General features: G+C 43.7%; 1 protein-coding gene across 1 annotated transcript in view; it reads left to right on the plus strand.

Moving 5' to 3' along the window:
- The window catches only part of LTO1 (LTO1 maturation factor of ABCE1), a 250,665-nt gene extending 247,395 nt beyond the window's left edge, over positions 1-3,270 (plus strand). Inside the window, exon 5 of the mRNA XM_069221906.1 lies at positions 2,633-3,270. Within this exon, the coding sequence (XP_069078007.1) occupies positions 2,633-2,671 (39 nt within the window). The 3' untranslated portion in view covers positions 2,672-3,270. The remainder of the gene's footprint in view (positions 1-2,632) is intronic.
- The last annotated feature ends 10,495 nt before the right edge of the window (positions 3,271-13,765 follow it).

A 13,765-nucleotide genomic window follows, 5' to 3' on the forward strand; every position in this document is an offset into this window, starting at 1 on the left:
TGGGCCTTTGAGAGGAGGAGGCCTCACAGTAATAAAAAACGCCTTTGGGATTCTTTCATTACCAGAGCATGTAAAATTTACAAGTACATGCCCTGCCTTTGATTTACTTTATACCCTGCCCTATGGGCTACTTAAGGGTTACCTTAGAGGTGACTTATATGTAAGAAAAGAAGATTTTAGGGCTTGGCAAGAGGTTTTAAATCCCAAGTCGAAGTGACAGAGCAGTTGATGACCGTGCAACATGGTTGGAAGTGTGAGGAGGATAGCCTGTTTGCATTAGCCAACCAAGACCACATGTCCTTCATTGGCCAAGTTGTGCACCCTTTTATTTCTTGAAAAAGTCAAATTCATCAATAGCTAGTTCTGCCCCTCCAATGCCAATTTTGTTTTTTTACTTGACTACCTGGCTTTTAAAAAGTTGCCAACCAACAAAATGCCCACCTGATAAATTCACACAAGAGAAGTCTATAACTGAAATATAGGGATGTATTGCGGTTGTATTTTGCTATTACAAGAAAACAATAGGGGGAGGCATGTGTGGAGTCTAAAATATGTCATGTTTTTTTTCAAGCCACACCGACCACTAGTGCCAGGCCCAGCAGCGCCAGCGCAAACACAGCTGCAGGAGCGGATGAGGGGTGAGTCTCTGCAGCAGCAGTGGCGGGCGGTAGTAAGTCGTATTGCTTGCTGATTGACAATTAGTAATATAGGGCCAGATGTAGCAAAGGTTTTTCCCCATTCTGTGTCTATGGGAAAAAGTGTTCGTACATATGGCCCATAGTCACTACAAGGGGTTACTAGTGTTGTTGTTGAGTCACTCGTCAACACTCTGCTTTAGCAGATGCAGCAACTCTGCAGACTAAAGTTCATTAAATAAACTTGAACTATGATGTGTTTTGGAAAATCAAAAGAAGGATGGAAGTAGTATGGATGGGTGAAATATAATATGAATGAAAGGATGTGTATGTAGATGAAAGTGTGCATAATAATCATGTAGGTGGGTGATGAGCAGGATGATAGGATACATGGGTGGGTGAAGGATAGATGCACGGGTATATGGGTGAAAGGATGCCAGCCCAGGTGGATGAAAGGGTAAGGGTGATAGGATTCCATGCGTGGATGGATGAACAGACTACTCGGTAGGTTAGGTCTCCTGGATGGGTGAATGGGTGAAAGGATGCATGGGTGGTTATTGGGTAAATGGATGTTAGTGAAAAGTTAGTAGAGAGCCATGTTTGGAACCTGGATGGTTTTCAATGGCGAAGAACTGGATTAGAGAATGTAAAGCTTAGCTTAAATGGTGTGTATCAAAGCCAAGCTAAGAGTACTAGAAGAAAAAATTTGCAATGATGAATAGATAAATGCTTCAAATGAAGAAACAAGGGAGCTCTTCTGGATAGGGGCGTTCTCACCTACTTTACTTGGTTGGAATGGGTTTATCAAAGGTTTGATGCAAAGATTTGGATGATATTTCAGAATATTCCCTTGACTCACAGTATTTTTCAAGCGAAGCAGGTAATATATATCACAGGACGGCATCCATTTACCATCTCCTCCCTCGCTATGGCCTTTCACCAGTGCCACCCATGGTAACAGCTGCATAGTTCAATTCAGCAGAATTGTCACTGCAATGTTGGCAGTGAAATGTGTGTCTGTCAGTTTAAGTTACGTTACTGTGTCAAACACGTTTCAATGCATGGCAATACAAAAAACAAGGTGTGTTTCCCTTTCCTCCCACTACCCACTGTGTCAGTCATTTCCTAGTACTTCACTCCTTTAATCTTTCTTAAATTCTGTCCCAGACTTCTGAATAATTTGAAAAATCAAATCTTTGCTTGTGGCACATTTTCCAAGCCAAGTGATAAATATAATTCAGTATGGCTTTCATAACGGACTTACTTCTAATCTAGCTTTTCACTTTCAACATTTGCCAACCAGAGTGAGTGACACTACTAGCCAAACTTAAGAACATGATGATGAGGAATTGATTGAGCAGTAAAGTGTGTACTCTACCCACCCATCCTAATCCCATCTACCTTACCCCGCAGTTGACTATGTTAAGAAGATTCCTTTCCTTACTGCAAAGCAAGTGTGTTGTTTTGGAAAAAAGTAGTTATTTGAAAGTGTGGTGGAGGAGGGGCATGAAGACAGTGTGTAAAGTGTTCCATAAGTAAGTGCCATGATTTTCCGGAATGGAATAATCTGTGACCATGCGAATGCACCAAATATAATCTATATCCCATCCCTTAGTTCTCTCCCTGTACTGCAGTACATCGCCTTCCTACTGCCTGCTTAAGGCATACAAGATGTCTGGATGATTAATTATATTATACTACATGGCATGTTTCATTCTTAGTATTTATTGGCTGCCCCAGCTGCAGACAGGTACGAGTATGACTAAGGTGCCAGCTGAGCTAGCAATGCCACCACTAATTTAGCAGAACAGGAGAGAGAAGAATGCTGCTTGTACTCCATAGTGCATATTACGGCTGTGACAGTTATCACCTTAAAACTGAATGGCCTGAGGTGACCACCAAATGTACTGCTGCTGTGCCACTATATTACATGATTTTAAACAAGTGTTTTGGTAAGTGCATTGCTTCCAATTTTTCTTTTTTCTTTCTTGATATAGCTATTCCTGCTGGTCCACAATCACCGCAGTAAATATTAGCCCGGCTGCAGCGGATGAAGCTGAAGGCCATACTGGCTGAGTACCAGTGGCTCGTGATCCTTGAGGAAGAGGAGAAGGAGGTGGCAGCAGTTGCTGGCAGTACTCAGGGTCCCAGCAGGCCCTGGTGCCTCCAGCCCATCAACAGCTATGCCGCAGTGCCAGGGCAGCTGTCCACCGTCACATCATCCATGCAGCACCCCTCGGACACTGTGTTCTAATGCCATGTACTTTGGAGGCTGGCACTGATCAAGGCCCCTCCGGCACGTATGGAGGGATTCTCACCATTAGCCAAGTACCCTCCTCTGCCTCTTTTTTAACCTTTTATTTTGGTGCGTGGGACTTGTGTGTGGAGAGGGTGGGAATGGGTTTTTGCCTGACCTTTTTTTTTTATTCACCATGAGCAAGTGGACAGTTTTCTTTTTTTGGAATATTGGTTAGGGAAAGGACATTTGTTTGGGGGAGGGGTGGACGAGTTGTGGGTGAAAGGGGTGGGTATATATATTCATTTTGTAAGGGACAGGGGAAAATAAATTGTTATTTACAGTTCTTTATGCCTAAAATCTTTTTTGGGGGTGTTTAACTTCTCACTGCAGCCTTTACGCAGCATGTTTTCCAAATCTGCTGATAGTGTATTCCTTTTAGCGCAGCATGTTTTACAAATCTGCTGAGAGTGTATAACAATTATTTAACCAGTTAGGTATGGATAACCTTGACTTAATACTCCTCTAGTCTCTGCAGTGCATTCTGCAGAACTTGACCCATAGGATTGGGGTGGAGAAATTTGCCATTGCCAATTATATTGCCTAAACTAAAAGTACAACAATGCTCCATTATTCGCTTACCAAAATGGATGAAGCAAGGGCTGCATGGTTTCTTAAGGTACCATGGTTGTGTAGTAATAGCATGCTAGCGTACTAACAGTGAAGGCACAGGAAGCGAGGTCACACTCCACATAGGTGAACTCAAATGAAGATCCTCCACACTGAGTTGAGGTTGCTTCTACCACATCCGCCTCACCAAGTGTGTGATTAAACAATGGTGTAAATGATTAATTAACACCTCATTAAATCACACAGCCTGGGGGAAGAGGGTTAGGGATTTCATGAATGGACAGGAAAGGGATTTTGGGGAAGGTGGACAAAAAGACAAACAATACACAAACACAATATTTATCTGGGAAATTTGAATATGTATGACACAGAAATATCTTTTACATTCTGTCAGCCCCAGTGAGACCCACTCTGTATATATCTAAAAATATTCGGGCACCTACGTTTGCAACATAGGGCCATATTTATACTCCGTTTGCGCCGAAATTGCGTCGTTTTTTTTGACGCAATTTCGACGCAAAACTAACGCCAACTAACGCCATATTTATACTATGGCGTTAGAGGCGAATAGCGCCAAAGTTCCCGGAATGTGCGTCATTTTTTAGCGTGAACCCCTTCCTTGCGTTAATGATATGCAAGGGAGGCGTTCCCGTCTAAAAAATGACTCCCAGGCCTTTACGTGGTATTTATACTCCCGGGCAAAAGAGACGCCCGGGAGTTGGCGTGGCTAAAAACGGCGCATTTGCGCCGCTTTTTAACGCCTGGGTCAGGGATGGCGTTAAGGGACAAGTGGGCTCAAAATGAGCCCAGAGTGCCCTCCCCTGCCCCCAGGGACCCCCCCTGCCACCCTTGCCCACCCCAGGAGGACACCCAAGGCTGGAGGGACCCACCCCAGGGACATTCAGGTAAGTTCAGGTAAGTATTTTTTTATTTTTTTTTAATAATATTTTGTGGCATAGGGGGGCCTGATTTGTGCCCCCCTACATGCCACTATGCCCAATGACCATGCCCAGGGGACAGAAGTCCCCTGGGCATGGCCATTGGGCAAGGGGGCATGACTCCTATCTTTACAATGATAGGAGTCATGTTGATGGGGGATGGGCGTCGTTAAAAAATGGCGCAAGTCGGGTTAAGACGATTTTTTCGACGTAACCTGACTTGCCCCATTTTAAGACGCCCATGCGCCATTTTCCCCCTACGCCGGCGCTGTCTGGTCTACGTGGTTTTTTCCCACGCAAACCAGGCAGCGCCGGTCTGATTGCGCCGTCTAACGCCATTCCATAAATACGGCGCCCGCATGGCGCTTCAGAATGGCGTTAGACGGCGCAAAACTTTTTGACGCTAAACTGCGTTAGCGCAGTTTAGCGTCAAAAAGTATAAATATGGGACATAGTACGTATAATTAATCTTGGGGTGAAGCTAACACACACAATTCTAAAAAAAAAGAATATGGAAAGAAAAATTATACCAATTTGACTTGCCATATTGGGTGGTGCATCTGCAATCTTCTTGGATTGGCCTGTCAATCTTCTTGGGTGCCTGCTTGAAGCAGTCCGATAAGGTAAGCATCAGTGTTATGGTGCAGGAGAAAGGAAGGCCTTGCAGATTGTAAAACAGAAATGATTATGATGGTATTGTAGATTCAAGAAGGATTCAAATGGAAGGTAAGCTTCATGAGGAGTAGTGTACCAAGAAGACTCAGAGGTGGCAGAGCAAGAGCAAAGAACTTTGCAATCATTCATTTTATGACTGATGTGCGATCAATTAAGTGAGAGCAATTACAACAACCAACAATCACTGACAAGTGGCAGCATATGTCGGGATGATCAAACTCGCAACTGTCATGATCATCATAAATACCATTTAGCCTAGAGCATGTGCATAATGTGACATTATTATCCATCACATGTCTGTCTCAACAGTTTCCTGTAAGAGGCCCCCACCCAACAACCACATAGTTTCAAGTTTGACCCAGCCAGCAGACACACACAGCAGCATTGCATTTCCCAAATCAAGTAATCAACGCACCTCTCACCACCAGTCCACAGATTGGAGTACGATCTCAGACTCATCCTCACATCCTCCATGGCATGTTGATTTCCAGGAAGTTCCTAACTTCCTTCTTCTGGCAGTTGTTTAAGTTGTCAAATCACACTCTGATTACATCCATCATCCTCCAGACTCTGATTAAAGTTTACTATGTCCAACTCTATACCAACTGCTCCCGAGAGTCACAGTCTCCTGACCCAATTGAGATACAGTGACCTGTAGTGCATAGCTGTTTTTAACAACAAGAGAAACATTGGGTAATTCATTTCTGGACTATAATTTGTTTGTTTTCTAAATGGACTAATCAGGTCTTTTTGACAAATGTGAACCAGAAAACAAAGGAGTATGAAAACGCTGGCAAGCAAATTTCGCTAAGTCTCAAAGGGGAAGGGAAAAAACACTTTCAGGAAATTATCACACATTATTATTATGCCACCAACATGGTACATCGATCTCGACACAAACACAATCCAGTGTAATAATAAAGATAAGCAATATAAATTAAACACCCACTCTCACTATCTGCCAACTTACCTGTTCCAATCAAGCATAGTGGCACATTGCTGATCCTTTTTAATCCAGGAAATGAAACATACATTGGCCAGTAAGTTGTAAATCAAATATCTGGGACAGTCCTGCTAGGGGACAAAAGAAAGGATAGGCACAGAATGGAGGCAGGCATTGTCTCTCAAATCTCCTTGAAGTGGTTTTAGGGGGCTTAAGGGTTTCTTCAATGCACACTGGTCCAACTACAATTCGGCCATACATGTGCCTAAAACAGTTGCAGTCAATTAGTAATTTAGACAGAAACAAACACTATAAAATAATAAGGTTCCCACCAGCTAGCTTTTTTTTCTCAAAGCAGTTCATTGTAGAAAGTAGAAAGTTGTATGGTGCCCCAGGTCTAGTCAGGGAAGTAGAGTGTGTCCTCAAACTCAGATGGTTCACCCAGAAGTTGGTCAGTTAACGCACTACCATGATCTGAGTCCGACCAATCCTCACCCTCATCCACCTCCTGTTGTACTTCAGGTATACTGTAATTTTGTGATATAAAGTGCGGATTCATTTTGATCATGTTCAATCTCTCTTTTGGTGCGAGAGACTGGTCCTTCTCACTGTCACAACTGCACCGGCTGTGCTGAACACATGCTCAGCAGCCACACTGGTTACAGGGCAAGTCAGATACTTTATTGCCAGCCTGCTGAGCACTGGTGTTTGGTACCTCTTCCCATACCAATATACCAATGGGTTTTGATCTAGATAGACCTCTGTTGGATCATTCAGGTAGGTCTGGACCATTCTCTCAATACTCATTGGTGCTCCACCTTGGTCGAGCTCTTTTGCATTTGCCTCTGCAGTGGACTTAAGCCCTGCCTTTAAAAAACAATCAAATGCAGATTTTGGAACTGCTGCTCCTGTTCCTGTTGCTGTTGCTGGTGTTGATTGTGGCTGCTGTGAGCCAACAGCACTGTACGCAGGCACTATAGAAGTTGTAAGCTACACCCCAGAACTTCTGCCCATGAGTGGGCCTCTAATTTCCAGTCATTCTTTTTCTAGGTCTCTGGCTTGCTCAGCAATTCATGTCTTGTAGGTTGAAACATCCCCATCTGAAAAAGGTATGAAAGTGGCCAGTAATTGTTTGTACGGTGGGTCAAGAACTGTGGCACAGGTGTAATGTTTTGGTGTCAAAAAGTCTCTTTGAAATCTTGTATTAATGGATAATCGAAGGATTAAGCTCTTCACCAGCTCCTGCACATCTGTTTTTTCATCCACATCTGCATATCTTTCAGACACCTCCTTCAGCTGTTTCTGCAGGATATGCACCAATGGGATAGCTTGGCCCATGGTACAGTTCTCCTTGCTGACTTCCCATGTGAAAATTTCAAAAGGAAGCAGCATCTCTGACAGGCATTTGACCAGGCCCCATTGATCTATCTCAATGATCTTGCCTTTCACAGTTGCATCCCGTCTTTGCATGACAATATTCATTGATCGGCTGTACTGCTCAAATGGACGTTGTATCATGTAATAAGTAGAATTCCAATGTGTTGGCACCTCCTGTGTGAGGGCCTTAAGTGGCATTCTATTATCACGCTGGATAATCCTCAACAGCTTGCGGGCTTTAAAAGAATGGCTAAAATTAGGGCAGGTTCTTCTGCATGTGGACAGTAAGTTACTGACTCTGGGTTATTTTTGGAGGAAGTCCTGTACAATGATTTTTATGCAGTGCCCTGATATAGCCACTTTCTGACATGGCCTTCACTGTATTACTGCCATGGTCCATGGCAACAAATCCAATGTTAAGCCCTCTGGGGCACAGTCATTCAAAGACCTTGTTGTTAAACTCATCCAAGATGTTTGCAGCTGTATGGGATCTCTCCTAGGCGAACATAGCTACTGTTGCATGCTTCAGAGCACCATTAAAAATTTCAGCTGTGTCAACACCTGCAGATATGATTTCTCTAACCCCCACAAAAGAGATCCAGTGTGTAGTGATGCACATGTAGTGAGTGGCTGGGCAACTGGCCCACATGTCTGTCGTCAACTGGATTGTGTGGACAGCACTCTGCTACAAAGCTTGTGCAATCAATTCCAGCACATTGTGATGTAGCACTGGAATAGCAACTCTGGTGAAATAGGTCTGGCTGGGAACCTTCCATTTCGGGTAGATAGCCGTCACAAATTCTACAAAACCCACTCCACAAAAGAAAAATGGCTACAGTAAGCTCTTTTGGTCTTCTTACAAGTTAGTTTTGCCTGCCTAAGAGGTACCTTAAACTACAGGCAAGAGGGGTTGACACGACCAATTGGGCATCTAGGGAGTGGGGCACTGAGGACGGAACCCAATTATTAAATATCTAAATGTTTGACCCAAGTGGCTCAGAGAAGGTTGGTGCCTTGGTATCCAAGGTGTTTAGCAAACTGTCCTTAGAAATACTGGAAAAAGGAGGTAGTTTATCTGTAATGGAGGAGGTTTTCAGACTTCCATGTGACATTACCTGCCAAATAAAGAGGATTAGATAGTGATAAATCAATGGAAGAGGGAGGGGGTCAGACATTCTTAGGTTCTTGTTTGAAAAAATAATTTCAATGATATGTTTCCTGGTATGCATGGGGTTGAAGACCAATTGAGAGAGATCTAAAGGAGCCATGACATCTATAAGACTGAGAGTTTCTTTGTCAGAGTGAGAACCTCAAGTGGATATTAAAATCGCCAAGTCTGAGGCAATGTGAGAAACATAGTAAGACCTGTGAAACAGCTTCAGTGTGGGAATTGAGAAAAGACTCGGCTGGACCTGTAGGTCGATAAATCAGAAAGCCCGACCAAATGTTGGGCATTCAGGGCTAGGCAGAAACCAAGGGCTTAAGCCTCTACTAAGTCATTGCACATGAAACTCGTTAACAAATAATTGTCCATGAAAATGATGGCTATACCTCCTCAGCTCTCATTGACGCAAGAATCTGAATCTTGTATCCGACGGGAATGGCAGCTTCCAGGAAAGATTTGAAGGAAGCTGACAGCCAGGTTTCAATGATAAAAAGGACGTTAGGCTGATCGTCACAGAGAAGGTCACGAACACAAAGTGTGTGTTTTTGGCAGGGACCGTGCATTGACAAGAAGAACTTTGATGGGAAGTCTATTATGATTAGTAGTGGGACTGCAGCATATAACTCTTGAAGGGAGTAACTTAAGCTCCCAAACACATAGGGCCTGATTACGAGTGTGGTGGTCTATAGACGGTGGGAACAGCCAGCTCCACTAAGATCTCAGATTCCTGCGTTCTGCAGGAGGGTGGCGGTCCTAATCCGCCAGGGCAACACTGCAACCCCTTTCTCTCCGAGTGGTTTCATGGCAGTAGCACTGCTATGAAAAGGCTGGCAGGAAACAGGTGCAGGGGGCCCAAGGGGGCCGCCTGCACTGCCCATGCACTTGACATGGGCAGTGCAGAGCTACCCCAGCCAGCACAGTGCTGGTACACCTTGCAGGCGATAGCATTGACTGAAGACAATGCTGTAGCCTGTTTCCCGCTAGGCCAGTGGACGGAAATTCAGGTTTTTGTCTGCCAACCTAGCAAGAATCTCTTAATAACTCCTGCAGGGAGGTCACCGCGTAGGTATCGGCCAACCTGTTGGGAGATTGGCGGATGGGCTTTCTCGTCTGCCAAACTCAAAATAGCGCTCATAGTGTGCAGACAGAGGTAGTATCTGCCTTTAAAGGGAGTAGTAAGTTAGGACAGGAAGTCAATTTTTTTAGGCCAAGAAGCTCCTATTTTGAGTACTTCAAACTTACAATGAAGGAAGAAGAGAAGAGTTTTGAATCTATGGCATTTATCATTTACCCCAGCACGGAATTGAAGCTAATGTGGTTTTAAATTTTTTTTTGTTAGCACAGTTCTGCCTTTGCTTCTTTTCTCATTATCTTCATAAGCCATAGTTAATACCACATCCGTTCTCTGAGTCGCAGCCATGATGTAGTCTAGTTAACATTCCACAACAGCAGCACCTGGTTACGCAAGTTAACTCTAATTACTTTCTGTGTTACTCATGTAGGTAAGCCAGGGATATGGATTTGAAGGACACTCCCAATGTTTTTTTTTGGTGCAGTATGTAATGTAGTGAAAATGCATTGCCTATTTTATATTCTTTCCAATGGAAATGCCAAATTTAACACGTAATTTATAAATGTGGTCCGTGTATTCCTTGGAAAGTCTGAGCTTTAGTAGTAATTCCAGTGATCTATGAAAACGTGCTGTTGGGTGTTTGCGTTTGTACTGCTCCTCCTGCCTAAACATGGCAGTAGTAGTAGTCTGGATTTTTTTTTTGCTGGTGAACTAAGGCAACTAAAAAGATGGTGGTAGGCTCAATGTGTGTCTCGGGGGGGGGAGCACCTGTAGTTTCTTGCCTTGGTGTTTTGCCCTGACTCTGAGTCTTCCTTTGCCATTGCGATGTTGCTGATGCGGGCAACAATACTTTTGCAGTGCTAGGGACATGGCTGATTTGTGTAACAAAAATGTTACCCTCTTCTTCACCTTCACATTTTACCATGATCGGATCAGATTCCCTGATTTCAACACCTTCACTAACACCACTTGCAGGATTTTCCTTTTGGCCTCTAAGGTGTGCCTCCCAGCGGATTGTGTGGTGTTTTCTCAAATGGGTTGTTTGGCCTCCGGTTCCATAGTTTGTACCAAGCTTACCCCCACTAATGCTTGCTCTGCAAATTGAGCATATGGCAATGTTTGGCTCCTTTTCACTAACCGTAAAGAAGTTCCAAACTGGGGAGGTCAACTTTCTAACACTGGTGCCACTGCCAATGTCTGAAGAAGTTGCAGTAGGTGTATGTTGTTTTGATGATGTTTACCTCTCTGAAGGGCCTTCTTCTACTGAGGTGGCTGTGGATGTGGGTCGCACCCTGGGCCTTGTAAGTATGGAAGCTGGTGGAGGTGGTGGTATTGGTGCCACATCTCTCGGAGCAGGTTGAGAAGATGGAGTAATGTTTTACTGCACATCCAAGATGACTTTATCCTCATCATCCTCCTCTTCTTCATCCATAACTCTAAGGCTTTCAGGAACCTTCTCTTTCACTCCTTGACTCTCCTGGCGTATTTGAGACTGAGGTGGAATCCAAGTGGAGCCTTGATCATCAGAAGGGGGGCTTGAGGAAGAAGATGGAAGAGATCTGGAAGACAATGGATCTTGTGAAAGAGGGGCTTCTTTGGCTTCCTCTGCATGAAGCTCAACATCCTGATGTGCCCCTACTTCAGGTGAAACTGCTATTGCTGGCTGAGGCTGTTGTTGTTTACTGGCCTGAGTTTCTGGCAACAACTGGGTACTACTTTGAGAAACAGATAAGTCCAAATCAACGTCACTGCTCGTTGATGTTCCTGTGATTAGCGAGGCTGCCTCTGTGCCAGACATGGGCTTGGGCCTAGTTTGGAATGGGGCTGCTGATGCAGGAGTGGTGCTCCCAGCTTGCGTCCCAAGGGCTGGTGCCTCAGGGTCACTCCTTTACCCAATAAAAAAGTCTGGAGCTCCTTCTTATCACTGGCCACTTTCTTGGTATCAGCTTTCTTTGGGGCCATCTTGAAGCTGTCATTTGCCAGTAGTACTTAGCTTCACAAGCTGAAGAGATGTCCCTGTGGTCATGCACAGGCATTCTGTCTGGCAGTACTGTGGGTGATGTCTCATTCTCTTCGTGCACCTAAAATTAAACATGCAAGAATGATTAGTGAACGTGGCATTGTTGTTGCAACTGCATTATTGGTAAGAACAAACAATATCATTTAATGGTTACTTAAATAAACTTATAAATAATTATGAAATACAGTGTATCCATTCATAAAAACAAACACCAACATTGACTCTCATTATTATGTACATTCATGAAGGATAAGAAAGAGCAACAAATACACCATAAAGAAAACATACAGAATGTAACTGTTAGCTTTATCTGTCTGCATCAAGTTGGCATGTGGCACTCAGGGAGGTGCTGGTTGCAAATGGAATAATAATCCTTGAATAATGTAATTTTATGTAATGTAGTGCAACTGTATGCCTATAGCAGACATGGGGCTAATGGGGACAATAGGAAAAACATTTTTTTTAAATGTAGGTTAGTTAAAAAAATTGAAAAACAAGAATTTTAATTTGTTTTACAAAAAATATATGTATGTTTTTGTTATTATTAGTCTGATATTAAACATTTAAATTAAAAAAGGATACATTTTTAAAAATAGATTTCAATTGCTGATGTACTATAGGAAGGGGAGTAGCATGCAAATCCACAAAGATTTGGGAGGCAAAGACTGGTTGAGATAAAAAAAGAAAAAATAAACATATAATTAAATTTAAAAAACGCTCATACAGTACATTTAGTAATAAGCATTGACATACTAGGCCTGAATAACACACAAAATGGCTGTCAGCCACATGGTCAAACAACAACTAGCAAGGAGTCATGACCGCCACAACAAAGAAGAAAACATGCAGCCCTAAAGCACAATGTCTGCCTACACAAAATGGCCACCTGCCACATGGTCAAACCAAAACCAGCAAGGAGGCATGGCCACCACAACAAAGAAGAACATACGCAGCCCTAAAACACACTGGCTGCGTACACAAAATGGCCGTCAGCCACACTGTCAAACAACAACCAGAAAGGAGGCATGGCCACCACAACAAAGAAGAACATATGCAGCCCTAAAGCACACTGGCTGCCCATACAAAATAGCCACCAGCCACACAGTCAAAAACAACCAGCAAGGAGGCATGGCTACCAACACATGCAGGAATAAGGACCACTAGCTGCCTACACAAAATGACCGCCAGCCACATGGCCAGACAACAACCAGCAAGGAGGCATGGCCACCAAAACAAAGAAGAACACATGCAGGACTAAAGCACACTGACTGCCTGCACATAATGGCCGCCAGCCACGTGGTCAAACAACCAGCAAGGAGGCAGGGCCACCACAACAACGGAGATTACATGCAGGCATAAAGTACACTGGCTTCCTACCCATAATGGCCGCCAGCCACATGGTCAAACAACCAACAAGGAGGCATGGCCACCACAACAAAGGAGAGCACATGCAGCCCTAAAGCACACTAGCTGCCTACACATAATGGCCGCCAGCCACATGGTCAAACAACAACCAGCAAGGAGGCATGGCTACCACAACAAAGAAGAACACATGCAGGACTACTATCTGCCTAAACAAAATGGCCACCAGCAACATGGTCAAACAATAAGTAGGATGAATAGAAAACAAAAAACACATATAGGTATAGGACTATAATTGACTATACAAAAAGGTCCCCTGGTCACATAGCATGGGGAACAAAGACAAATGGTGGCCTATGACAAACACTCTCTCGCACTGGCCAGACAAAGAAGGCATTGGTACAGGAGAAAAAACAGCATTGTCTGTATTAGTAATTCCAAACAGTAAAATTAAAGGAGCTAAACATTTTACAACAACAACACACATCATACAAAGGCATCAAGTACTATAACCCCAGCATACACCGTTTGCAGAAAAAAATGTGAAATACTGCCAAGCAACATTTTGTTATCTTTAATCCAATGCCATCCATGGTGTTTCAGTTCCACAGACACCACAAACAGTTGTTATTTCACCCTGCACCCATTGACTAGTACTGGACCTACAGCTGGAAGGCTTATTCCATTAGCAGGGTTGGTCACTTAACATTAA

This window comes from Pleurodeles waltl, chromosome 3_1 (genome assembly GCF_031143425.1).
Source record: "Pleurodeles waltl isolate 20211129_DDA chromosome 3_1, aPleWal1.hap1.20221129, whole genome shotgun sequence".
In the NCBI taxonomy this organism is placed as follows: domain Eukaryota; kingdom Metazoa; phylum Chordata; class Amphibia; order Caudata; family Salamandridae; genus Pleurodeles; species Pleurodeles waltl.